We start from the raw sequence: 27,463 nt of genomic DNA on the forward strand, positions 1-27,463 counted from the left end.
TAAGGATGCCAAACATTAGGGTTTGCTTTATTGCATGACGTTTGCATAAGAAAAAATAATGAAAACTGTAAGGCATCATGCAGTCATCAATAAGCTAATTATTAACTGTTCACTTAAGATAGGTGGACACATAATCTAAAATTAAAAACCTAGTTCCAAAAAAGTACATAAAAAGTTTAACATGATGAACTTTTAAATATGGTTTACATTTGTAGTTTCATATTAAAAAGTGCTTCAAAGGTAGTCTGGAAAGTTGCTCTTTAAAAATGGTGCTGGGGGTAATGTCAGATTATAAACTAAATTCTAATTATTTTTATGGAATTAGAAAGCTACATTGTGATATTCAGCTTACTTGAATCAGTCTTCAATTCTCACTCAAATTAGGTTGATAAGATACTAATAATCTAAAAAACATCTGTTTTCTAACCAACAAAAGTCTATTGAATTCAAGTTATGCATGTCGAGTGATCAAATCTCTGAGTAGGCCTGAATGGTGAGACCCTGAACCGATGCGGGCTGGTGCTAATCAATGTACTGAGCCATCCAGCGGAAGCCTTCTCCATAACCTTGTCTTTTGAGCACACTACACATAAAAACTTCTAAGGGCCGGGCATTCAGTTCTTTCAGAGATACACTGCCCTAGAAGAGAAGATAGACATTATGTTGAATGACCCCTTAATGAAATAAAAGCTCCACTCCCCAGGAGAACTGCAGCTCGTACATCTTAGAACAAAGGGTGACTGTGATAAAGCCACGGCTGTTTGGCATCCAAGTACCCTCCCCTAAACACACAGGACGTCTCCTCTCACTCTACTGGAGGACAGGATGTCTGCTCAGTGGGACAGAGGTGAGCTTGTGAGGCACACAAGAATGAAAATAATCGGTGACTTAGAAAAAATTCAAGTTACCTGGGACAACTGGCTTCACTTATATTAAAAACAAACATTCTCTGAGTAGGTTTATGACTAAACAAGGCATTTCTTAAAATTAATGTAATGTGGAGCAGGGACTTCCCTGGCAGTCCAGTGGGTAAGACTCTGAGCTCCCAATGTGGGGGGCGCCAGTTCGACCCCTGGTTGGGGAACTAGGATCCCACATGCAATGCAGCATGGCAAAAAAAAAAAAAAAAAAAAAAATTAATGTGCAGTTATTAAAAAGAAGAAACAGAAAATAGACCAAAGTCTACCATATCTAACATAAGAGTCTCCTTCCATAGGCTGCAATATTTCTCTACTCTGGGATTTTTCAATACTGAGGTCCTTCCCCAAAACAAATACCAGTAAAAATGAATGCAAAAATAATGTGTCTTAAAGCTTATTATAAATCATATGTTCAGAAAACCCCAACACTGCTATGGCCAAGTTTACATTTTATTTTTATCTGTGGTGAACTCTTAAACACTGAACTGAGGGCCTAAATACACTACTGGTATGCTTAAACATTCAAGTATATTATTTAGTGGCTAATTCTGAAAAATTATGACAAAACTTTGAAAGCTTTCATTTAGTTTCTCATAAGCATAGGCCTTGATTTTTTTTTTTTTTGCGGTACGTGGGCCTCTCACTGTTGTGGCCTCTCCCGTTGCGGAGCACAGGCTCCAGACGCGCAGGCTCAGCGGCCATGGCTCACGGGCTCAGCCACTCCGCGGCATGTGGGATCTTCCCGGACCGGGGCACAAACCCGTGTCCCCTGCATCGGCAGGCGGACTCTCAACCACTGCGCCCCCAGGGAAGCCCGTAGGCTTTGACATTTTTGATATCACCAAGAAAAGGTTTCATTTCATTCAGTGGTAGAAAGAAAATAAATGAGGACATTAAAAAAAGACCCAAATGTATAAATGACAGTTTTTAAGGAAAAAAAATGAAAATGGGCTTATGAGGTAGGACAATAATAATTTAAAGACATCTGGTTATACACCTGAAACTAGTATAATGTTGTATGTCAACTATACCCCAATTAAAAAAAAAAAAAAGGCCGACTGTACCAATTAAACCGATAAGAATGATTACTGTTAGGGGTAGTGTGGGAACACACTATTTCAGAAGATTAAAAATAAATAAAATAAAAAGATATTTGTACTACTGAATGAAATATTCACACTTGTCAAAAATTTTTTTTTTTTTTTTTACCTTTCCTGTTGTTTGACCATATAAACCAAACATCTCTCGCAACCTCTCTTCACTGATGGCTTCAGGTCTGTCGATCTTATTTCCAAGAATCAGTATAGGCACATTAGCAACAGTTTCATCTGTCATTAGTGACTGAAAAACAAAACAAAACAAAATGAACGACAAGATGTTGATATGAAACCATCTAAAGGTTCATTGTGACAAGCTACCAAATGGGCATCAAGGACTCATTCTCTATCATACCCGTCAGTTTGGCTAACTTTCTTTGGCAAACTCTCCCTACATTTTAAAGTGAGCTCAACAAACCCAAAGCTCAATTCTTCTGCCTCCCTAAGTCTCCTTCTGTAAATGCTCACTCTGTGAATAGACCCAACACTTTGAAGCATGCAGACCTGGTTTCATTTCTAGTTCTGCTGCTTTTGAGTTGTGAGATCTTACACAAATAAGGCTCATTGAAGTTCAAAGAGAATTTGCAATAGTACCACCTACCTTATGGAGTTAATCTGAGAATTAAATGAGGTAATATGCACAGTGCCGGGCACAAAGTAGGAACTCAGGAATTCCCTGACCCTGTTCCAAGACCAGAGACTATCTGGACTTTTCCACATGAATAAGTACTTGTTTGCTTGCTCTAGGCAGAGGCATGGCCAGGTCAACCTTCCATCAAATCATGGACCTGCTTTCTCTGTGGACCCAGATCTAGCACTGACCTTGCCTACTGCTTCTGAGCCCCTTTATGAAGCATGTGACCTGGGAGACGGGAGAGGAGGTGGCTACACATGGCCCTGATCACTCCTGGGAGTGGTGACAAAGATAGCATGTTATGCCATTTCCAGGTTCTGGCTAACTCCTGAAGAAACCAGCATCCTAGGAGGACCAGGGGCTTCTACAGGAATGTAGCAGACATGAAATATACTACAAGGGCACACTCTGCACAGAGTAAGCCCAAGCCTTCAGGAAGGAAGTCTGCATTAGTACCTCCTCAATAGCTACAATTACTCCAAGCTACTCCCTCTACATTCTAAGTAGAATAATCTCAGAACTCCACAAATTGTCAGGAGTTACATCAGAGGCTGCAAAAAAGCCACACTCTGATACCTACACATCCAGCCTATTTCCTCAGGCTTACCAGAGTGATTCAACTATGTTTAGTTTTAATTATTTAACTTACATCAAGTTCTTCTTTTGATTCTAACAGCCTTTCATGGTCTGCACAATCCACCAGAAATACAATGCCATTGATAGCAGGCAGGTAGTTCTTCCACACTCTTCGAGCTAATAAAAACAATCAGGAGTTAGATTTTATTGGCTGGTCAGACCTAGCAGATAGTTTGCGGGAAGAGTCCAACAAGGTATCAAGTGTAATTATCCCTTAGCTGCTGCTACTTCATTACATACTCAAGTTAATCCTTCACCCAATATTGCCAAAATCTTTCCAGGTGACCAAAGAAGAAATAACAGGTTTTCCTTGATTGTGGGCAAGTCAAATACTTCACTCTGCCCCAATTTTCCTATGTTAGAAGAAGAATTAATATTTGCTACTAATGGATCAGGATGCACATTAAGTTCATTGGAGGGACCACTACTATTTCTTATATGCAGTGTTCGTTTTTTTGACATTCCTTGTTTACCAGTTTTTTGCCAGTGATAAATCTGGAGTCAGTGACAGAAGGAAATTAGTATCGGGTACAGACTTGTTAAGTTAAAATAATAAAGCAAACTGTTCTACTCATAACAGAACTTAAAGTTTATGAAACCATTAGGGTAATTTTTGCCATGACATTCTCTTTTAGAGGGGAAAACAGTTTTGGGGGTACCCTAGGGGAAGGTAACTTTATTTTCTGACTTCAGTTTTATAATATACCTTAAAATAATATAGAAATGAAGTCTCAAACTCCATTAGGTTCTAAATCTAATCATTATATTCCAGGAATTAGTTTATGTATATTTTAAACAATTGATATATGTCTCAAATGTGCTTTCACTAGCCACAGGCTTTGTAATATTCATTATTTATGAATTACCATGTGGTGGATACTGCTAAGTCCTTTTGGGGATATTAAAAAATAACTAGGATTTCAGTCCCATTAAGTTTAGTAGAGGAAATAAGACAGTCGTTCCACACTTGCAGATATGTATACAAACGCACTAATTGCTACGTAAGTATAGTTGAGAGCACTCCCAGCTGGGAGTGGCTTCTCAGGGGAGGCAGCGGGACTTACACTGGGCCCTGAAGGTGGGTTACCTATGTGCAGATGGGAATGGCATAAGCACAGAGGTGGGAGAACACCAAGATGGTTTGGTTTGGTTGGAGTAAAGAGAATGGGAAAGGGTATAGTGGGAAATAAAGACTCAAAAAGTAAAGTGCGATCAGATCATAGAGGTCCTGAGCGCCAGGTCAGTGAGTCTGGCCTTTATTTTATAGGTCATGAGTTAGCCACTGAAGGTTTTTCATATAGAGCAATAACATATTCATAACATGATTACGACAGTAAGCGAAAGGTGAACTGGAGCAGGGCAAGAATGGAGGCTAAATTTTACTGATATGCTTTACCACCAAAAGCAATTCAGACTTAAATTGGAGTACCATGAAAATCATCCTTTGCATTTAAAGCGTTTATCTAGGGGTAATAATTCCTAAATTTTAAGTCTACTCTGGCTTTCTTTGAATAGAATGAGATTTCATGCACTGGAACATAATGGTCACATTTTTATTAAATAAAACAAAGCAATAGAATCTCACCTTGAACATGTCCACCCAGATCAAAAGTTGTAAATGTCATGCCAGCAATGGTTAGTTCTTCTGACGCTAAATAATAATACAAAATATTTTAACAACATGAAAATTAGACATCCATTCCTGGTATATATTGCCACTTAAAGTTTGATTTACTTTGATTGCAAATAAGGTCAAATCAAAAAGCAATTCTCTGTTGTAACTACTATATTCCCTTTCATGTTGCCAATATAATGCACGTAAATGGTAATATTCATTTCTAGTATTCACTACCCACCACAAATCCAACACTTACTTATTTTTCCTTCTCTATCCTGCTGAAATTGACAATTATTTACTGTGAATTCAAGTGACTGCTCCAACCTAATAATTTTTCCTGTAATTCATCTTAAACGAAAAAGGTGAAATAACAGTATTCTCTCATGGCTGTCATGTTTCGCAGGTGACAGTCTTTAATGACAAACACAATTATAATAAAAAATTTGGCTATTATTTCTTCAAATATTTTTTCTGCTCCCTTCCTTCCCCTTCTGGGACTTCAATGATAGGTTTGCTAGACTACTTAATATTGTCCCACAAGTCACTGAGGCTCCGTTGATTTTTTTTTCAGTCATTTTTCTCTGTGTTTCTTTTAGTTTCTATTGCATTGACTTACGTTCACTGGTCTTTCCTTCTGCAGTATTGGCACTAATTTGCTATTAATCCTTGGGACTTCCCTGGTGGTCCAGTGGTTAAGACTTGTGTTCCACTGCAGGGGTGCGGGTTCAACCCCTGGTCGGGGAACTAAGATTCCACATGCCGTGCAGTGTGGGACACCCTCCACCCCACAAAAAAAATTGCTATTAATCCTATCTAGTGAAAATTTCATTTCAGATATTTTATTTTTCTTTTCTATAAGTTCCATTTGGTTCTGTCTTATATCTTCCATTTCTCTCATTATGTTCATGTTCCCCTTAAATCCATTTTTTTTTTTTTTTTGCGGTACGCGGGCCTCTCACTGCCGTGGCCTCTCCCACCGCGGAGCACAGGCTCCGGACGCGCAGGCTCAGGGGCCATGGCTCACGGGCCCAGCCGTTCCGCGGCATGTGGGATCTTCCTGGACCGGGGCACGAACCCGTGTTCCCTGCATCGACAGGCGGACTCCCAACCACTGCGCCACCAGGGAAGCCCTCCCTTAAATCCTTAAGCATATTCATAACAGCTATTTCAATGTCCTTATTTGCTAATTCCATCATCTTTTTTACTTCTGCCATCATCTTTGTTACAATCTGTTTTTACTGATTAATTTTTCTCCTGGTTATGGATCATACTTTCCTGCTTCTTTGCATGTCTAATGATTTATTGAATGTTGGATTTTTAAAAAATTAATTAATTAATTTATTTTTGGCTGCACTGGTTCCTCCCTGCTGTGCGCAGGCTTTCTCTAGTTGTGGCGAGCAGGGGCTACTCTTCCTTGCAGTGCGCGGGCTTCTCATTGCGGTGGCTTCTCTTGTCGCGGAGCACAGGCTCTAGGCACACGGGCTTCAGTAGTTGTGGCGCACTCACAGGCTTAGTTGCTCCGTGGCATGTGGAATCTTCCCAGACCAGGGATCGAACCCGTGTCTCTGGCATTGGCAGGCGGATTCTTAACCACTGTGCCACCAGGGAAGTCCCTGGATGTTGGATTTTGTTGTATCCTTTTCAAGAAAGTTGGACTTTGGGAATTCCCTGGTGGTCCAGTGGTTAGGACTCAGCGCTCTCACTGCAGGGACCCTGGTCAGGAACTAAGATCCTGCAAGCCACGGGACACGGCCGAAAAAAAAAAAAAGAAAAGAAAGTTGGACTTTGTTCTGGCAGGCAGTTAAATTGCTTGCAGATCAGTTTTTTGGTTTTTTTTGTTTTGTTTTTTTTTTTTTTGCGGTACGTGGGCCTCTCACTGTTGTGGCCTCTCCCGCTGCAGAGCACAGGCTCCGGACGCGCAGGCTCAGCGGCCATGGCTCACGGGCCTAGCTGCCCCGCGGCATGCGGGATCCTCCCGGACCGGGGCACAAACCTGTGTCCCCTGTATCGACAGGCGGACTCCCAACCACTGCGCCACCAGGGAAGCCCCACAGATCAGTTTTTAAGTTTTGTTAGGGCAGACCTAAAGTAGCCTTTACTTTGGAGCTACTTTAGCCCCATTACTAAGATATGATCCTTTGGAGTATTCAACAAGGTCTCTCCTTTTTGGCTGGTGTGAACTTGGATTCCCGGCCCCATGTGAGCTCTGAGAATTATTTGGCTAACAACTCCACTATAACTGTTCTTCCAGAAATTATTCTTTGACTGGCCATGTGTATTTCACCCTATGTTTGCACAGATTGGTAATCAGCCATGAAAATATCTGGAGTTCTGGGATTTACCTGGTGGTCCAGTGGTTAAGACTCCATGCTTCTACTGCAGGGGGCCCAGGTTCGATCCCTGGTCAGGGAACTAGATCCTGAATGCATGCCACAACTTAAGAGTTCGCATGCCACAACTAACGCCCGGCGCAGCCTAAATAAATATATATATTTTTTTAATTTCTGGAGTTCCTTCTCTGCAGAGCTCCTTCCTCTGTGGTAATCTGCCCAGCAAATTCTAGTCACCTCAGCCTCCCCAAATTCTGGTCTCTGTCTCCTCAACTCAGTAAGACTACTGGGTTTTTTGGGTTTCCTCTCCCTACCCCATGATCTGAAAATTACCTCCTGTGATAAAACTTGAATAGAGAAGCATTTGTTTTTCTTCTCTCAGGAATCATAGCCCTGTGCTATGTTATAGTAGATATTTTTGTCCAGTTTTCTAGTCATTTACAGTGGGATGGTAATTCCAGACTCTGTTATTCCCTCAAGGCCAAAAGCAGAAGACCCCCTACAATTACAATGAAAGGTTCAGTATAATTGTTAACTATTCAATATAACTATGAGACCCCAGAGTAGTTTATCTTGCTAAAAAAATTCTGTATGAAGACTGCCAACTGAATGAATAAGTAATACAATTTGTGTTCAAAGCATGATCCTTTCCATAAGGAAAAGATAATGCTTGGATGTGGTTGGCAAACTACCTCTATGGTTACAATCCCCAGTACACTCCGTGCTTTCTAAAAGAAGTCCCAATTTGATTCAGATACAGAACACTGTTAACATCCCAGCAAGTTCCCTCTTGCCCCTTCCCAGTCTACACCTCCACTCCCAGAAGCAAGCACTGATCTGAATTCTATCACCACAGGTTTGTTTTGCCTGTTTTAGAATTTTATATAAATGGTATCATATAGTATATAAATTTTGTGACCAGCCTCTTCCATGCAATATAATATGCATCGTATGTACCAGCAGTTTATTCCTCTTTCTTGTTGAGTAGAATTCCATTGTTTATCCATTCTTTTTTTTGAAGGACATCTAAGCTGTTTCCAGTTTGGGGCTACTACAGATAAATAAAACTGGTATAATAAACATTCTTGTATGAGAATTTTGGTGAACACATGTTTTTCATTTCTCCTAGATAAATACCTAGCAATAGAACTGCCAGATCATAGGGTAGATATATGTTACCTTTTTCACATATGCTTTTTCTTTTTAAATTTTTATTGGAGTACAGTTGATTTGCAATGTTGTGTTAGTTTCAGGTGTACAGCAAAATGAATCAGTTATACATATATATATACCCATTCTTTTTCAGATTCTTTTTTTTAAGATTTTTAAAAGATTTATTTATTTATTTAAAAGATTTATTTATTATTTATTAATTTATTTTGGCTGCGCCAGGTCTTAGTTGCAGCACATGGGATCTTCGTTACCGCATGTGGGATCTTTAGTTGCAGCATGCAGGATCATTTGTTACGGTATGCAGACTTCTTAGTTGTGGCATGTGGGATCTAGTTCCCTGACCAGGGATCGAACCTGGGCCCCCTGCACTGGGAACATGGAATCTTACCCACTGGACCACTAGGGAAGTTCCTATTTATTTATTTATTTTGGCTGAGCTGGGTCTTAGTTGAGGCACGTGTGATCTTCGTTGCCGTGTGCGGGATCTTTAGTTCCGGCATGCGGAATCTTTCATGGTGGCATTTGAACTCTTAGTTGCGGCATGCATATGGGATCTAGTTCCCTGAACAGGGATTGAACCCGGGCCTCCTGTGTTGGGAGCGAGGCATCTTAGCTACTGGACTACCAGGGAAGTCCCCAAATTCTTTTCCCATATAGGTTATTACAGGATATTGAGTAGAGTTCCCTGTTAGTTATCTATTTTTTAAAATTTCTTTTTAAAAAATTAATTTTATTTTTGGCTGCATTGGGTCTTCATTGCTGCACGCGGGCTTTCTTTAGTTGCAGTGATTGGGGACTACTCTTCGTTGCGGTGCATGGGCTTCTCTTGTTGCGGAGCACAGGCTCTAGGCACGTGGGCTTCAGTAATTGTGGCATGCGGGCTTAGCAGTTGTGGCTCACAGGCTCTAGAGCGCAGGCTCAGTAGTTGTGGCTCACGGGCTTAGTTGCTACGCGGCATGTGGGATCTTCCTGGACAAGAGCTCGAACCTGTGTCCCCTGCATTGGCAGGCAGATTCTTTTTGGTTTTTTTTAAATTTTATTTATTTTTTTATACAGCAGGTTCTTATTCGTTATCCATTTTATACACATCAGTGTATACATGTCAATCCCAATCTCCCAATTCATCACACCTCCCCGCCCGCCGGCCGCCACTTCCCCACCTTGGTATCCATACGTTTGTCCTCTACATCTGTGTCTTTATTTCTCCCCTGCAAACTGGTTCGTCTGTAGCATTCTTCTAGGTTCCACATATATGCGTTAATGTACGATATTTGTTTTTCTCTTTCTGACTTACTTCACTCTGTATGACAGTCTCTAGATCCATCCATGCCTCTACAAATGACCCAATTTCGTTCCTTTTTATGGCTAAGTAATATTCCATTGTATTTACGTACCACATCTTCTTTATCCATTCGTCTGTCGATGGGCATTTAGGTTGCTTCCATGACCTGGCTATTGTAAATAGTGCTGCAGTGAACATTGGGGTGCATGTGTCTTTTGGAATTATGGTTTTCTCTGGGTATATGCCCAGTAGTGGGACTGCTGTGTCATATGCTAATTCTATTTTTAGTTTTTTAAGGAACCTCCATACTGTCCTCCATAGTGGCTGTACCAATTTACATTCCCACCAACAGTGCAAGAGGGTTCCCTTTTCTCCAGACCCTCTCCAGCTCTTATTGTTTGTAGATATTTGATGATGGCTACTCTGACCAGTGTGAGGTGATACCTCATCGTAGTTTTGACTTGCATTTCTCTAATAATTAGTAATGTTGAACATCTTTTCTTGGGCTTTTTGACCGTCTGTCTTCTTTGGAGAAATGTCTATTTAGATCTTCTGCCCATTTTTTGATTGGGTTGTTTGTTTTTATGATACTGAGTGGCATGAGCTGTTTGTATATTCTGGAGATTAATCCCTTGTTGGTCTCTTCATTTGCAAATACTTTCTCCCATTCTGTGGGTTGTCTTTTTGTTTTGTTTATGGTTTCCTTTGCTGTGCATAAGCTTTTACACTTAATTAGGTCCCATTTGTTTATTTTTGTTTTTATTTTCATTACTCTAGGAGGTGAATCAAAAAAGATATTGTGGGACTTCCCTGGTGGTGCAGTGGTTAAGAATCTGCCTGCCAATGCAGGGGACATGGGTTTGAGCCCTGGTCTGGGAAGATTCCACATGCTGCGGAGCAACTAAGCCCGTGCACCACAACTACTGAGCCTGCGCTCTAGAGCCCGCAAGCCACAGCTACTGAGCCCGCAAGCCACAACTACTGAAGCCTGCACACCCTAGAGCCTGTGCTCCACAACAAGAGAAGCCACTGCAATGAGAAGCCCACGGACTGCAAATAAAGAGTAGCCCCCACTCACCACAACTAGAGAAAGCCTGCGTGTAGCAACAAAGACCCAACACAGCCAAAAATAAATAAATAAATTAATTAATTAAAAAAAAAAGATATTGCTGAGGTTTATGTCAGAGAGTGTTCTGCCTATGTTTTCCTCTAAGAGTTTTATGGTATCCAGCCTTACATTTAGGTCTTTAACCCATTTTGAGTTTATTTTTGTATATGATGTTAGAGAGTATTTTTAATTTCATTCTTAAAAATATGGAATGCTTCACGAATTTGTGTCATTCTTGTGCAGGGGCCGTGCTAATCTTCTCTGTATCATTCCAATTTTAGTATATGTGCTGCCAAAGTGAGTACACATATGTTTTTTGATTAATTGAAAAATATTAGTTGAAATGAATGTGAGCCACAGGAAGGTTGAGATAGCATCTGTCTTGTGCCACTGCTTTTACTCCTAGTACTTAGAACAATGTCTGCCATAGACCAGGTGCTCAAAAAATATTTGTTGAATAAATTAAAAAGGGCAACATCATAAAATTTTTAAAATGACTTACACCTAATATAAGACCACTGTGTAATCTCTTCCATTTCTATTGCTTTTGCAGATAATTTTGTGTACTCAATTTCAGCATGATCATTTTTCTTTAACAGTATTGTTCTTGTATCAGAATCTTATTTGTCAAGCCCCACTTTCCTCTCCTAATATAAAAAAGAGTATCAATTTTACAAAATCTTCCTTTTCCAACTTCACTCACTAACAGCTTTAGACATAAAATGGTAATATGCTCTGTTTTCCTTCCTTGTTCTTTGTATATTTACTGAACTAAATTAACTATCATATTATCTACTTTTTAGTCCAGTTCTCAATTTTATACTCATTACTAAGGCCAACACTCATTATTTCATAATTAATCTATGGATTAACTTGTCTTTAAACTCTCTGTGTACTTGACTCATCATCTTTTCAACAGTAAAAGTAAGTTCACAGGTATTTTAAGATTAGACTTCTGTTTCTAATAATTTTATCACTTTAACATTAACTTTACTTTCTCAAACAGTACCTATTACATAATCTTATATACAGGATGATACGTATTAAGTGATTTATAGAATCATTATAGTCTTTCAGGTAGTCTTTCTAAAAGGAAGCACAGTAAATTATTTTTTAATTATTTTAAAACTTTCTAGGGAATTCCCTGGCTGTCCAGTGGTTACAACTCGGTGCTTTCACTGCCGTGGGCCCAGGTTCAGTCCCTGGTTGGGGAACTAAGACCCTGCAAGCCGTGGGGTGCGGCCAAAAAGAACACCAAAAACCAAAAACCTTTCTATAAGTGTATCAATACATGCCCTGTTTTTTGGAATAATTCTATGGTCTTTATATTAGAAATAGTTCAGGTTGTTAGGACTGGAAAAATAACTGGTTAACAAGTTGAGAGCTACCAGCAAAGTATAAGACTATAATCTGTCCATTGAATAATGATTAAAATAGTACAGTTCTAAAATTTGAAAGAAATTTAGGTTATGTAACAAGCTAATGGTGACTATTTATAACCTAAGCAATATGTTGTTGAATATCATATCATAATCCCCGAGGCAATAACTTTTTAATTCCTCTAGCTGGACAATGGTATACTAACTGATAAGAAGATATGAGTATTATTTCAAGATCTAAATATACTCCCTAGAGTTGGGTCACTTATTATTTACTATACTATTTTAAGAACAGGTGAAATGACCTGATCATAATTTATCCACCAAAAAAACAAACAAAACCTTTTGGTTAGGGCCTATGAATTGGTATCACTTGATCAAGTAATATATTGTATGGGAGAATATACTTACTGGGATGTAACGTTGGGACATGTTGTCCAAGTCTATCATCTTTTAGCATGTGTAGCAATGTTGTTTTTCCCGCATTATCCAATCCAAGAAATACCAATTTACCAGTTTTCTTATATAATCCTGCAGAATAAGAGCTATGATTAGTCAAAGTGATATCTGACAGACTACACAAATAAAATGACTTTAAATAAAAGTATAATATAATATTCACAATTTAGTTAGATACTTTTCCTAATTACCCCAGATTTTTGATGAAGAAACACTTATTAACCCTTTGAACTTTTAATATTTTATAAACTGGCCTGAAAAAGCTTGGATATCTAACCTATTTTTAGTTTTGAAGAGCTATTTTAAATTTATTATGATTTGGGAAGTCAAATCATTATAAAACTAAACTTTGCCCCGATCAATAAATGTGTGTGACCTAAACTTATCTTGCAATGCCAAAATGCCAATTCCCTTGACAATTTATCTTAAATCCTCTTTTATTTTAGTTTATCCCTTGATAAATATGTGTCCTCTACTAGAGAAACACTCATAAAATACTTGACATCATGTATTTATGAAGCTAGACCAAAAGAAAAATTAAAGAGTATTTTTCCACAGATAAAAATAAATTAACTATTTTTGACAATAAAAATTACAGTGAGTTTTTTTTCAGTAAAAACGTTTAGTTCACTGTCAAATTTCCCTGAGAATAAGGTTAAACTATTCACATGATTGCATAACACTAAGCAACAACAAAAATATCCAAGCACATAATTTTAAATATATCAGTCAAGCATTGATAGATAAAGGGATAAACAGATAAAGACAGCATTGACCAATTTACAGTAGACTGGCATTTACTGCAAAGTTCCATATTGAGCTATATATATGTGTGTGTGTGTGTATTTTAAAGACTTTTCTTAGAGCACTTTTAGGTTTACAACAAAACTGAAAGGAACGTACAGAGATTTCCCATATACCTCTGTCCCCACACATACATATCCTCCCCCAAGAGGACAAAAGTTTAATGACACATATTCAACAGTATACAGAGTATTTTCACCGCCCTAAAAAGTCCTCTGTGCTCTGCCTATACATCCTATCCCACCCAAGGCCCAGCAACCACTGATCTTTTTATTGTCTCCATATTTTTGCCTCTTCTAGAATGTCATAGCATGTCATGTAGTTGGAATCACTCAGTATGTAGCCTTTTCAGATTGGCTTCTTTCACTCAGTAATATGCATTTTAGTTTCCTCCATGTATTTTCATGGCTTGATAGTCCGTTTCTTTTTAGTGCTGAATAATATTCCATTGTCTGGCTATACCATAGTTTATCCATTCACCCACTAGAGGACACCTTGGTTGCTTCCAAGTTTTGGCAGTTATGACGAAAGCTGCCTCAAACACCTGTGTGCAGGTTTTCGGGTGGACGTAGGTTTACAGGTGGATGTAAGTTTTCAACTCCTTTGGGTAAATACCAAGGAGCACAATTGCTGGATTGAATGGTAGGAGTATGTCTAGTTTTATAAGAAACCAACAAACTGTCTTCCGAAGTGGCTGTACCATTTTTCATTCCCACCAGCAATGAATGAGAGTTTCTGTTGTTTCACATCCTCACTAGTATTCGGTGTTGTCAGGATCTGGATTTGGGGCATTCTAATAGGTGTGTAGTGGTATTGAAATTTATTTTTCATGTCTTTAATTGTCTAATACCCATGGAATTCCATGAGGACAGGGAATGCAGCAGCAGCTCAAAAAACAATAAATGAAATTTTTAAGACATTAGGCAATTACAGATTCAGGCCATCCCTTTTCTAATAAGTTCGTGCCAAAATAACATCTAGTTCTTTACCCACATTTAAGTTTAAAAAGTAAATTATTTAAGTCCTAATCTTTTGATCACATATTGACCAACAATTCCAATCCTAAAGAGAAGATTGTTTTCCATATTTACTTGAGCTGGGATACTACATCTCTCCTTTAATTATAAATCTGACTAATAATCTCCTTAAACATTTCTATTTCTTAAAAGATTTCTATACAGACTGTTTCTAACCAACGCACTCAATCTTACCACCTTTTTTTTTTTTAATATTTAATTTTATTTATTTTTGGCTGCGTTGGGTCTTTGTTGCTGTGCACGGGCTTTCTCTAGTTGTGGCAAGCGGGAGCTACTCTTCGTTGTGGTGCGCGGGCTTCTCATTGCGGTGGCTTCTCGTGTTGCGGAGCATGGGCTCTAGAGCGCAGGCTCAGTAGTTGTGGCACGTGGGCTCAGTAGTTGCGGCGTGCGGGTTTAGTTGCTCCACGGCACATGAGATCCTCCCAGACCAGGGATCAAACCCGTGTCCCCTGTATTGGCAGGAAGATTCCTATCCACTGTGCCACCAGGGAAGTCCCTACCACCCTAACTTTTAAATAGTAAAAGTGTACAGGATAATATACTAAAAGGGAACAACTACAGCATTTAATCTTTAAACTGAGTTGGACTAAATTCTTATTTTGTGGTAGGCACTGTTAAGCACCTGCAAACATTTCACTTAATCCTCAACTCTGTGAAGTAGCATTATTATCCTCTTTTTTACAGAGGGGAAATGAAGACTCAGAGTTAACTTGCTCAAATGCCGAAGTCAGATCTGAGATTTGAACCTATGTTTGATCCCAAAGCTTTGGTTCATTTTCATTTCTCTATACTGCTTCCTAAAGTTAGCACTATTAACCTTCTTGTTCCTGATTGTGATGCAATCTATTTTGCCTTTTCAACACAATTCAGCATAGATTCATTGTTCTATAAACTGAGATATAAATTCCAACATGTTATAACCCAAAGCCCCAGCAAAATAAAGTTTAAAAGCCTCTATTTCTGACCCAGTTCTTGCAAATATGTGACAAAATATTTCAGTCTGATAAAAAGATTTAAGAATTCTCTTGGAGGTAGTATAGAGAGATCTGACATTTGACCTGTAGTAGAGCAACAGTATAAAATAATGTGAGGAATTATATTTTTAAAAAGAAAAAAAACCACTCTGGGTTTTTAAAAATTTGCAACTAAGGTTCAACTAAGAAATAAAAATACAGTGACAAAATTTGATCTTACATTTTTATCCTTTCAATATATAGTAGTCAAACAAAATTTATATTTCCCAATCAAAATTTATTTCCTCAGTCAAGATTATGTTTGTGGAGAAAGAAATATTTATATAGGAGATATCATTCCATAAGTATGGTGTGGCCAGTTTAGAACTATGTTGACCACTCTGTAATTACATGAAATGCTTCTCTTTCTGCCAGTTTACAAGATGATGGTTATAAGGAGACTAAACTTAGGACGAAATTTGAAAATAGGAGACTAGAAATATTTTCATTAATTATTACAATAATAAAATTGTGCATATCCTAACATAAAAGTTAATCAAAAGCCTGGTTCAGGGGAAAAAAAAAAGCCTGTTTCACCGAAAAATGTGACAAGTCAAGGGTGTCAATAAAAGAATGGGAAGCAAAGAGTTTTCCTATCTTTAAAATCTATAAAGAGAGGAAAATCACTAGTCAGAATTGCTGGGTAAACAAGACTCATTTAGTGGGTTATAAAATGCCATTTATAATATATGAGGTACTTTATGGAACATGCATTTTTATAATAATAATAAAAAAAGAAACAATGCATTGGATTCCGGTGAGGATTACATGAGGTAAAGCATGTAAAGCTCTTGTGCAAACTGGCTAATAAATGGTAGCTATTCCTGTTAATAATATGTTTATCAACAACCTTAAAAGATAGGAATTATTATTATTCTTCAGATAAGGAAATTAAGGCTAAAGTGGAGAAAAGAGTTTGTCTAAGATTACTTTGCAACAGGTATAATGAGTAATTGAACATGTTTGTATGATTCCAGAGCCCACATTTGTAACTACTGGGTTACATACAAAGAGGCTCTGTACAAATAAAAGACACTTTTATATAAGTAGGATTAATGGGATAACAAAAGAGAACAAAGGGCCAACATTACCTAAAAACTGTAGCACACTGCTGAAACCACTGTAAATCCAGTCAAATATGAAGGACATAGCCAAATCTTATAGGGTCTGGAAAAAAAAGTGTTTTGAATTTAGTAGTCAACATTAAACACCAACAACATTAAACATCAACTGTGAGTAAATAATCCTACAACCTTACTACAAAGAATTAAACACTCTTTTCCATGCCAGTCTAACCTGATCTATACTGATGAATAAAAAACAAAATGTCATTAAAATACCAAGTAGAGACCATTCTTTGCCCCTCAAAGTAGCAAACATGAAAAAATTATAACAGTCAAGACTAGAAAAAATGTGGTAAAAGAAGCATTATTAGTGGCAGTATAAATTGGTACAAATCTTTTTCAAAACCAATTTGACAATAATGTATCTGTTGATACCATTTGACCCAAGAATTCTACTTTTAGAAATTGTCCTAAATATGGAAAAGCTTATGTATAAAGATGTTCATCAAAGTGTTCCATAAGAAAATTTTTAGAAATAATCTATGTTCAATAGTAAATTAAATATAGTATCTATGGCATATGAAATATTTACCAAAACCTTGGAGAGGGGGACGGGAGAGAAGGGAGAAAAGAGGAGAAGAAAGGAAATTGATCATGAAATAAGTTTCCGAGTCTGATTTTACCTATGTGGAGTAAAAACCCTTTTTCTTTTTCTTTTGTTCTTTTGTAGCAGTTGGTACCAGACAGTAAATTTCTGGGTTTGTTATCTTTCTGCATTTTTCAAATTTTAATCATGTTACTAAATGTAAAAAAAAAAAAAAAAAAGATTAAATCACAGTAGAAAATACAGAGCATAGTTCAATTCAGCATTTACTTGACATGTACTTGATAAACTAATATAGCTAATATGGAAAATAAGAGAAAAAAAGCCTCTTTAGAAAAAAAATCACTTATACAAAAATATGCTTTCAGATCAACAAAGTTCATTTTCTAGAGCTGAACAAAAAAACCCAGGCCCCAAACTTGGGCCAAGTCCAAAAAGTTTGAAGGGTTGTGCTATCTTTGATATTCTTCAGACTAAGTATGACACACAACACTGCTTTCTATAACTGCCTCTCCCTCCAGTGGGCTGCCAAGCTGGACACAGATGGGCCCACTAAACTCAGTATTCCTAGAGGGTAAGATGTTGAGAGCACATCACCTTGAGAGTCAGAAACAGAGAAAAGAGACAGCCTACCTCCAGTCTGTACAAGGCCTAGCAGTGTTTACTAGGAAATCCCCTGGATCCTGGCAATAGATTCTCCCCTCTTCTATTAACTTCTTACTTGAATTAGCGTAAGCAGAATTTTGTTCTTGCAATCAGTTGATTCCTGATTAAGACAGAGTGACTGGCAAACTATGAATAGTTTCATTTGTCAGTGTCACAAGAATGAGAACTACAACAGCAACATAAATATATAAGAATCTATTATCTTAGAAGTTCTCATTTTACTCAAGTTGAAAATTACACCTCCTTCTACTATTATCATTTTAGGTCATATAGAAATTGAAACTTAAAGTCAGAGAAAATATATACAGGTGGCTTGTCTTTTCTGAAGATTCTGAGGTATATGCTTTTCAAAGGGAATCATAATAATTTTCACTGTAGAGAATCAAATAAAGCAGTGGTGTGTTGAGATATTTAATTTAATTTAATATATATTTACCTAGTTCATATTACATCCAAAGTCCGGAGCTAGACATCATGGGGAATACAAATATTGATGACAAACATGGCTCTTTCTCTCAAAAAGATTATACAGTGATAAATTAGCTACACAAATGCAATTAAACTGAAAAATGTTACAACTGAATAGGATATTATCTAAAATGGTAACAACTCACCCTATAGAGTTTCAAGACTCATTCAAACACAAGGGGAAAAAAATGCCCATACTCTAAGTCCTAAGCTACCAGGGGAGTAATGATCATAAGAGCATAAAAACAAAATAATAAAAATAAATAACAGAGATATGAGGTATTTATGTGCATACCAACAGAAAGAGGTATGGTTTGCTCACAAATGCACTTTATATTTTGTATGAAAAAAGAGAAAACCAGTCCTGCTTGTCTCTACATCCGAAGTCCTATTTCCATAGTTCTATGGTGACACCAGGGTACAGCTAAGGAAAGGTTTCTTAGATGGTGTTTAGCCTGAATGGGTACAGCAAAAAGTCGGGAATTGTTAGATAATATGACTGGGGTTAGGGGACCGCAAACTGAGAGTAAAAAATCAACTGGTGCTAATTAGTGATGCAGAAGCCAGATTGATAAACAAATCTGAGACTAAATTTAGACATTAGGTCTTCATGCCTGCTACTTTTAATATATGAACATAAGAAACGATGCTGAATTCGCCTTTCAACTTAATAAAACAAAGCAAAACAAACAAACAAAAAATATCAGCTACCATTTATTGAACCCCTACGAGCATTATGGTCTAGAGGTTAAGAGCAGGAGCTCTGGTGCTAGGACTTTACTATCTACTTTAGGTAAGTTACTTCACTTTCCTCATCTGTAAAATGGGGATAACAATATTACCTGAGATGGTTATTGTGAAGATTGATTACTAAACACAAAGCATTTAGTATTTCGCATGGAGGAAGCATTTAATTTTAGCTGCTGTTATTATTATTTCTTCTACTACATGGCCCACAGTACTAGACACTTTACAGATATCACCACTAAATACTCCAACAACCTTTCAGAGTACATATATTATTGTTCGCATTTTACAGAAGCTGAAGTTACAGTAAGTAAAACTCAACTATTAATGATAGGCACAACTAAGTTTGATAGGCACAACTGAGTTTCAAACATGAGTTGAACTTCCACGTCCATCCCCTTTCCCTTACATTGCATTGGCTCTCTAAAGCTTTATAACAATAGTTTTAAAGGTTTAAATTTATTTAAGTCATTACATACCCATTTTTTAATAACTCCAGCTCATGACTCTGACATGTAATTCCTTCCTCTCCCTCACATCCAACACCCAGTCATTCCTTAGTTCTATCAATTTCTGCACTGAAGTCTCAAGCTTTCTTTGATGCTCACAGGAGCCACCTAGTCAAAAGCCTTATTGTCACTTTCCAAAACTACCATCTTAACATCAAAATGTGTTTCTACCCATCTGTACATGCTCTCCAGAGTAGCTTCCCCAAAATGTCATCTTGGACTTGTTGCATAGTCAGGGTGACTATAACTCCCAGTTTGCTGGGGATAGTCTCAGCAAAGTTATTTCAGTGTAATTATTAACAGTGCTTCCTCTCACTCTCAAAAGGGTCCTGATTTAGGTTAAATTATATGGCCACGCTATGCTTGTGGATGGAGAGTCACTGGAGGTTTGTGAGCTGAGAAATGATACAATCAAACTCCTAGGCCCGTATTCCACATTCCACTCTTAGCTACCTTTCTAAGTTTAATACATATTACTTCCCTACTTGTAGCTTTCCCCAGACCAAAGTAAACTGCTTGCCATTCACCACTGGCGACCTGGACTTTACTACCTTAAAACCTCTGCTCATTATCCTTCCCAGCATCAGAATGTTCTCCCACTATCTCTGCTAAAGTCTCCTTGCCTCCAGCACCAGCCAAATGCTATGAAAGAAATTAATTCTCACTTGAGGGACAGATATAGATGGAAGAACCAAAAGAACCCAGGAAGGGTAAAAGAACTAGAAGAGAGAGGCAAGGAAAGAAGTTAGCCACATTAAATGCAGAGATGTCACAGCTAGCTTTGGTGACAAGGAGACAACAGTTGACAGCATGAGTAGCCTGCAGTGGAGTGGTAGTACAGGAGAGCCTATGGCCGGTACTTAAAGCACATTAGAGCTGTGTGACCTTGAACAACTTAAAATCTCTCAGGGTGTTTTAAGAGCAAATGAGATACAATGTACAAAGTAAGTATCAATATTTAAAACCTGGCTCCTGTCATTATTGAGAAGAGAATGGGACAGGAGGTTAACAGGTGGAGGCAGTGAGGAAATTCTTTTTCTTTTTTATTTTTTTTTTGCGGTACGCGGGCCTCTCACTGTTGTGGCCTCTCCCGTTGCGGAGCACAGGCTCCGGACACGCAGGCTCAGCGGCCATGGCTCACGGGTCCAGCCGCTCTGCGGCATGTGGGATCTTCCCGGACCGGGGCACGAACCCGTGTCCCCTGCATCGGCAGGCGGACTCTCAACCACTGCGCCACCAGGGAAGTCCTAGGAAATTCTTCTTTCAAAAAGTTTGAAATAGGATGAGGGAAATGAGGTTTTCTTCTTAAGGAAGGGTGAGGCTTGAGAATGTTGATAAATTGAAAGGAAGGAGCTAGTGGCAAGGAAGAGGTTAAAGATGAGAAAGAGAAGGAATTAACCAAAAGGGTCAAAGTCTCAAGAGGAGCCTGGGCAGAGAGCACACTCCTTCTCTAAGATGAGAAGGAAGGAAGGCCAGGAAAGATGAAGAAGGGGTGTAACTACTGAGCCCGCGCGCCTGGATCCCGTGCTCTGCAACAAGAGAAGCCACCGCAATGAGAAGCCTGCACACCGCAACAAAGAGTAGCCCCCGCTCGCCGCAACTAGAGAAAGCCTGCACAGCAACGAAGACCCAACACAGCCAAAATTAAATTAAATTAAAAAAAAAAAGAAAAGCTACTGTGGGGAAAAGACCGAATTAAAAGATTGCTAAAAAGAGCCAGGGACTTCCCTGGTGGCGCAGTGGTTAAGCATCCACCTGCCAATGCAGGAGACGCGGGTTCGAGCGCTGGTCTGGGATGATCCCACATGCCGCGCAGCAACTAAGCCCGTGCGCCACAGCTACTGAGCCTGCGCTCTAGAGCCCATGAGCCACAACTACTGAGCCCACATGCCACAACTACTGAAGCCCACATGCCTAGAACCCGTGTTCCGCAACAAGAGAAGGCACCGCAATGAGAAGCCTGCGCACCACAACGAAGAGTAGCCCCCGCTCACCACAACTAGAGAAAGCCCTCACGCAGCAACAAAGACCCAACACAGCCAAAAATAAATAAATAAATAATTAAAAAAATAAAAAGAGCCAGTTGCTAGGGTTGAAAAACATTCACAGCAGTACCAATCTGTACTGATTTCTATCCCTCACCCCCCCACCCCAAGCAATGCTCAGCCTTAGAGAACAAGGAGCGAATGGGGTTTAGGGACTTCCAGAACAGCAAATGAAAAAAAGATAGGGGAGCAGGAATTTGACAGTACTAGCAACAGAGACTGAAGTAATCTGATCAGCAGTCTGAGTGGATAAGGTATAAACACAGATAGCGCATGGAATGGGGTGGGGATCAAAGGCAGGCTCTTCACAGAATAGAAATGGAAGAATAGGGGAAGAGTCTTTAGCTAAATAGCAGGTGTAGATGTAGTAAAAGGGTGCGAGAAGTGAAAGGTGGGTCAGAATTGTGCCTGCACAGTGGAGGAAAATGTGGGGTTCAGAATTCAAGAAAGGACTGGGTCTGGGTGGTGGCCAGCTCCAAGGCCTGGCTCTGGCATGGGCAGCTGAAGAGAATTAGGGGTGAAGGATTTGGGAAGCTGGGCTATTCCACACTGACAGGCAGTGGAATCATCTAGAAGATTGGAGGGTAGTGTTTTAGAAAGCAAGACTGTGAATCAAGTGGCAAAATCCTTACTGAAGATGACTGTTGGTAGGTGAGAGCCACGAGGACTCAGGGAGGGTAGAGTGGGTAAGCCATGCAGGTAAATGGATTTTTTTGCATAAGGATGGTACCACTTTGCTTTTGTATAATTTGTCCCAAGATAACTAATTTAATAACATATATGGGGAAACTCTTCTTTAGAAATTAATGAGATATTTACATTTCTATAAAGTCACGGTTTCTGAGATCCTTAAACAGAAACTCCTTAAGCTAGGAGTCATCAGTCATTTTAAAGTAGAGGGAGTGAAGTAAGTCAGAAAGAGAAAAACAAATACTGTACGTTAACACATATACATGGAATCTAAAAAAATTTTTTTTAAAAGTTCTGATGAACCTAGGGGCAGGACAGGGATAAAGACGCCAACATAGAGAATGGACTTGAGGACGGTGCGGGGGGCAGGGTAAGCTGGGACAAAGTGAGAGAGTGGTATGGACATAGATACACTACCAAATGTAAAACCCATAGTTAGTGGGAAGCAGCTGCATAGCACAGGGAGATCGGCTTGGTGCTTTGTGTCCACCTAGAGGGGTGGGATAGGGAGGGTGGGAGGGAGATGCAAGAGGGAGGAGATATGGGGATATATGTATATGTATAGCTGATTCACTTTGTTATAAAGGAGAAACTAACACACCATTGTAAAGCAATTATACTCCAATAAAGATGTTAAAAACAATAAAGTAGAGGTAAAAATGCCAACTAAGAATAAAAATTACTTAGCCACAAACAGATACCTGAGCCCTGAGAACAGGTTACACAACACCATGAACACACTATTAAGACATGTGAAAAGCAAAGGTCAAGAACAAGGAAACATATACACGTCAGCAGATTTATTTATTGCATGAACACCAAACAGGAAAAGTTGCTAAGCAGATTAGAAAAGTGATCTACTCAAGTGACATGAAAATCAGTGCAAAGGGTGTAATGGAACAGAAATTCTCAGATTACAAATAACTTCTGAAAGCCTTGCCCCATTAAACTCATAAGGACAACTCCATTTTTATGAAATGTCCAGAATAGGCAACTCTTTAGAGTAAATAGATTAGCGGTTGTCAGATTGGGGGGAAGGTGAAATGGGGAGTGGCTGCTAATAAGTACTGGGTTTCTTTTGGGGGTAATGAAAATGTTCTGGAGTTACTGGTTATGGTTGCACAACATGATGAACTAAAAAAACACTGAATTGTACATTTATAAAGGTAAGAAGCGTATGTACAAGTACCCTTTATGGTATGTATTCTCTCTCAATAAAGTTATTATTAAAAAATAAAGAAAATTATATGTTGAAAATTTACATGGGCTTTTAATATTTATAACTAATATAAGTAATTTAGCAAAATCATTTAGGTATGAACTTTTTTTTGTTGTTGTTGCGGTACACGGGCCTCTCACTGCTGTGGCCTCTCCTGTTGCGGTGCACAGGCTCCGGACGGGCAGGCTCAGCAGCCATGGCTCACAGGCCCAGCCGCTCAGCGGCATGTGGGATCCCCCCGGACCGGGGCACGAACCCGTGTCTCCTGCATTGGCAGGCGGACTCTCAACCACTGCGCCACCAGGGAAGCCCTAGTTATGAACTTTTTAAAAATATACATAAGGGAAAAAAAATACACATGAGATGACAAGATATAAATACTCCAAAAAGTAGTGCTGGTAGAAAATAAAAAATATTCTAAGGAGGTAAATCCTATTCAGAATAGAATTCTAGAATCAATACATTAATAACTTTGGGAAGCAAAGCATGGTAGAGCTGTGATAAAATGGATGGAGTGCCTGTCCTAGAATTTAAAAAATCTAAACTGAATGTGCATCTTTTTTTTTTTTTTGGCCGCACCATGCAGCAAGGGGAACTTCCCCCACCAGGGATGGAACCTGTGACCCCTGCAGTGGAAGCTCGGAGTCTTAATCCCTGGACCACCAGGTAAGTCCTGAATGTGCATCTTTCGAAATACCATAATTTCATTCTGGGAAACCCAATCTTTCTGAGTGCCAGTTTGCTTCTCCATATAAGGGAAATACCACCTGACTCACAGAATGTTAAGAATGATTAACTATGATAATGTACATGAAAACACTTTGAATACTACCCCATATAAGTGGTATTAATTCTTTCAAACTAAGTTAATTAAAATTCAAATCACAAAACTTTAAATGCCAATTTTCAAGTTAACTTCAATATTAACAACTATTAATATGAAAAAGTTTTTTTTCATAATGTTCTGATTTTACTTTAAATATTAATAGCACCACCACTGTCACCAGAAAAGGCATTAGAAGAGTTTCCTTCAAATCCTGGTAAGGAAATTTCACTAGGAGAGATTAATCACAATTTTCTACACAATTTTGTCAGGCTTATGATTAAAATATGTACAAATTCCATAAGATTAGTATACTATCTGTAAACTAATTTAGGAACTATACATACCTCTCTCTCAGATTCAAACAGTACTAGAAATACAAAGGCCAAACTCTGCTTGACCATGTTTTGTAGAATTTCAGCAAGGCCCTATGCCTTTCAGTCGTCCCTTGGTGTCCTAGAGGATTGGTTCCAGGCCCCTACACCCCATCCTCAAGTCCCTTATATAAAATGTCATAGTATTTACATATAATCCACACACATCCTCTAGTATACTTTAAATGATCTCTCAATTACTTATAATATCTAATACAATGTAAATAATAAGCAAATAGTTGTAAATACAATGTAAATGCCATGTAAATAGTCACCAGCACTTGGCCAATTCAAGGTTTGCTTTCTCAAACTTTCTGGAATTTTTTCCCCCAAATATTTTCCACCCATGGTTGAATCCTTAGAGTGGAACCCGTGGATACGGAGGGCCAACTCTGCTAAAAGTATGGACAGTGACAATGTTGAATGTTTTAAGACAATGTTACTTTATAAATACTCACCCTTAAAATTGTTAAATTTTCTTTTTACAACCTTTATTGAAACGGTGATGCAAATAAAAAAACTCTAGAAAACATTTTAGGATTGAATATATAGCAATTATAATAATGCTAAAAACTAAATACTATAATACTAAAAACTAAAACTTTTAGTTCGTGTAATGAACAAAAAGTACATATTCAATTTTCCTTTAAGGGAAAGTGATGCTCGATTGAAATTAGGTTAAATCTATGACAAATATAAATAGGATTTTTTAAGAGGCAAGGAAAAAAAACTCTGTATTAAAAAAGTTGCGCACCTAAGTACTGAACTTGGCTATAATGAATTAAGAAAAAAAAAACTGACATAAGCAATGACAAATTTAATCATTAAGATACTTTTGACTCAAATTGTTCTAAAAGCTATATACAAGGAAGAGAAACTTTTCAATACCATGATTTGAAAATTATTTGCTTAGTAATGTTTTGCAGAAAAATAATTTAAATGAGTTTCAGCCAAGTGTACTTAAAGAAGAGGGTGGAGAAATAATGAATCATTACTACAGAATTCTGATTTATAAGCTTCAAATGACGTGGCAGTGATTTTCATTTCTGATAGCCTACTCTTCGGTCTCAATTCTTGCTTGAAGTGCAAGGCAAAGGAAGGTTAAAATGTACCCTATTCAAACTGCTAATCTGCATAATTAATGACAATGCTTCTTTAATATTTCTAAAATGAAGGCAACACCTTCCTCTTCTGCAAACTCAGAAAACACCAATGAACTATCCTAAAGTTTTTAAAGTTCAAAATATTTTGGTGACGAACGCAAGCCCACTAAAACAACGTTTGATATACACATTGCTTTGAAATATCAGCACCACTAATTATTGATAAAATGTAAACCTTCCTGTATTCCTCATGTGTAAAATAGAGATACTATTACTTCCTCATTGGATTGCTGTGTGCATAGCTAGCGCCTTACACATAGTAGAAAACAAATGTTCCTGTCCTTCTTTCATTTGCTTCATTTAGACTTACTCTAATTCGTATTCTAACACTTAACACGGAACACAGGACATTCTTCAGCGTGAGACACAGTGGTAGTACAGATCTTGATATATCAATAAAAACGTGCAACTAATATTAGGTTTAGTTTTTCAAATTAAAAGGATTTCTTCACCTCATTTTGCCCCATGTACCTAACACCTTACATTCCTGACGCGTTTGGTTTTTTTGGTCAACAATGTTAGAGTTTTCGCTGTTGTCAAATTCAATTTCTATCTTGTTAGAAACTCGTGAAATAATCCCTAAATCATTGCAGTTTTCCCCCAACAGTTTATCTTTTTCCCAGTGAGCTGGGACTTGGGCTATGGGAAGACGTTACCCACTAGTGGGAAAGGAAGTTCGATTTGTTCCCGCACTAAGTGGGAGAGCTGAGAACAACACGCCGCGTCACAGCTTCTTGAGCTGTCAATGATCCCGCCGCCTTCACCTTACTCGGTGAGGAAACTGAGGCCGAGGGGAAGGAAGGGCTTGCCTGCAGTTCAGAGTCATCTCGTTCATTCCTGAAATAACACACCGTTTGACAGCAGCGGTGTCCTATCCGGATGACCGTCAGAGAGGCCCCGCGAAGCACGAAAGGAGCCCGTCCTCTTTCCCGCCGCCAGATTCCAGGGCAGAAAACAGGAGCCCCTTCCTCGCCCGGCTACAGGCAGGGGCATTGGGTGGGCCCAGGCACGAAAGGCGCTCCTCCCCCGGGGTCCACAGCTGCCGCCCGCCGGTTCTCCGGGGAGGAGAGGCCGCCACTTACCTGCGATTGGAGAGAACACAATTCCTTGCTTGGCGTCGACCCTACTCACTCCGACACCGAACTGCAAAGCGCGATGGCTGCCGCGGCCCTAGTCTGCGCTAGCTCCTTCCGGGCCGGTGGGTGCTTCTCTCCAGAAGGTTCGCAGGACAGCAGCGCCGTGCGCCTCTAGTTCCGCCTCCTGGCGGTTCCGCGGCCAGTCCCACCGCTGAATGCTCCCAGAACTGGGGCCTGCTCCGCATACACGCCTGAAGGGGCTGCACGGGCTGCGGGCCTAGGCAGAGAAGGTAACACCGGTTCCTAGCTTGGGGAGATTATACGTGACATGATTTTCTGAAAAAATACATTTTCAAAGTGCACCTGTTTCTTGAGTTCAACAAGTAATTTACAAAATGTAACTATGAGCTTTAAACAAGACTGTCTTGACCCCAGCCGTTCTTTGCTCACGGATGTTACTTTTCTTAAATGTATTTAAATGGGAATACTTGGGTGCCTTGAATGAAAGTGGGATGATAGCACTTT

At 38.9% G+C, this 27,463-nt stretch overlaps 1 protein-coding gene and 1 non-coding gene across 5 annotated transcripts; both read right to left on the reverse strand.

The window, feature by feature from the left end:
* On the reverse strand, window positions 1-27,155 carry SAR1B (secretion associated Ras related GTPase 1B). Of its 4 annotated transcripts, none has more exons than XM_089908471.1 (9): window positions 26,945-27,154; window positions 17,792-17,924; window positions 17,238-17,353; window positions 16,582-16,657; window positions 12,589-12,708; window positions 4,873-4,938; window positions 3,301-3,404; window positions 2,130-2,261; window positions 1-639 (listed from the first exon to the last, which is right to left on the reverse strand). In XM_089908471.1, exons 4-9 carry the CDS (start codon window positions 16,637-16,639, stop codon window positions 523-525), a joined length of 597 nt encoding a protein of 198 aa, XP_089764597.1. In that variant the 5' UTR covers window positions 16,640-16,657; window positions 17,238-17,353; window positions 17,792-17,924; window positions 26,945-27,154; the 3' UTR covers window positions 1-522. The 4 variants fall into 4 exon arrangements, with proteins under 4 accessions (XP_089764597.1, XP_089764598.1, XP_022444539.1 ...); XM_089908472.1 differs by lacking the exon at window positions 17,792-17,924 and adding an exon at window positions 18,261-18,289; XM_022588831.3 differs by lacking the exon at window positions 17,792-17,924.
* On the reverse strand, window positions 10,999-11,103 carry LOC115803333 (U6 spliceosomal RNA). The gene has a single exon (XR_004024013.1). It is a non-coding gene; the product is annotated as a U6 spliceosomal RNA (small nuclear RNA).
* Window positions 27,156-27,463: the final 308 nt, after the last annotated feature.

This window comes from Delphinapterus leucas, chromosome 3 (assembly GCF_059928025.1).
Source record: "Delphinapterus leucas isolate spDelLeu-1000000601 "Yukka" chromosome 3, BTC_Dleu_Yukka2, whole genome shotgun sequence".
NCBI lineage: Eukaryota > Metazoa > Chordata > Mammalia > Artiodactyla > Monodontidae > Delphinapterus > Delphinapterus leucas.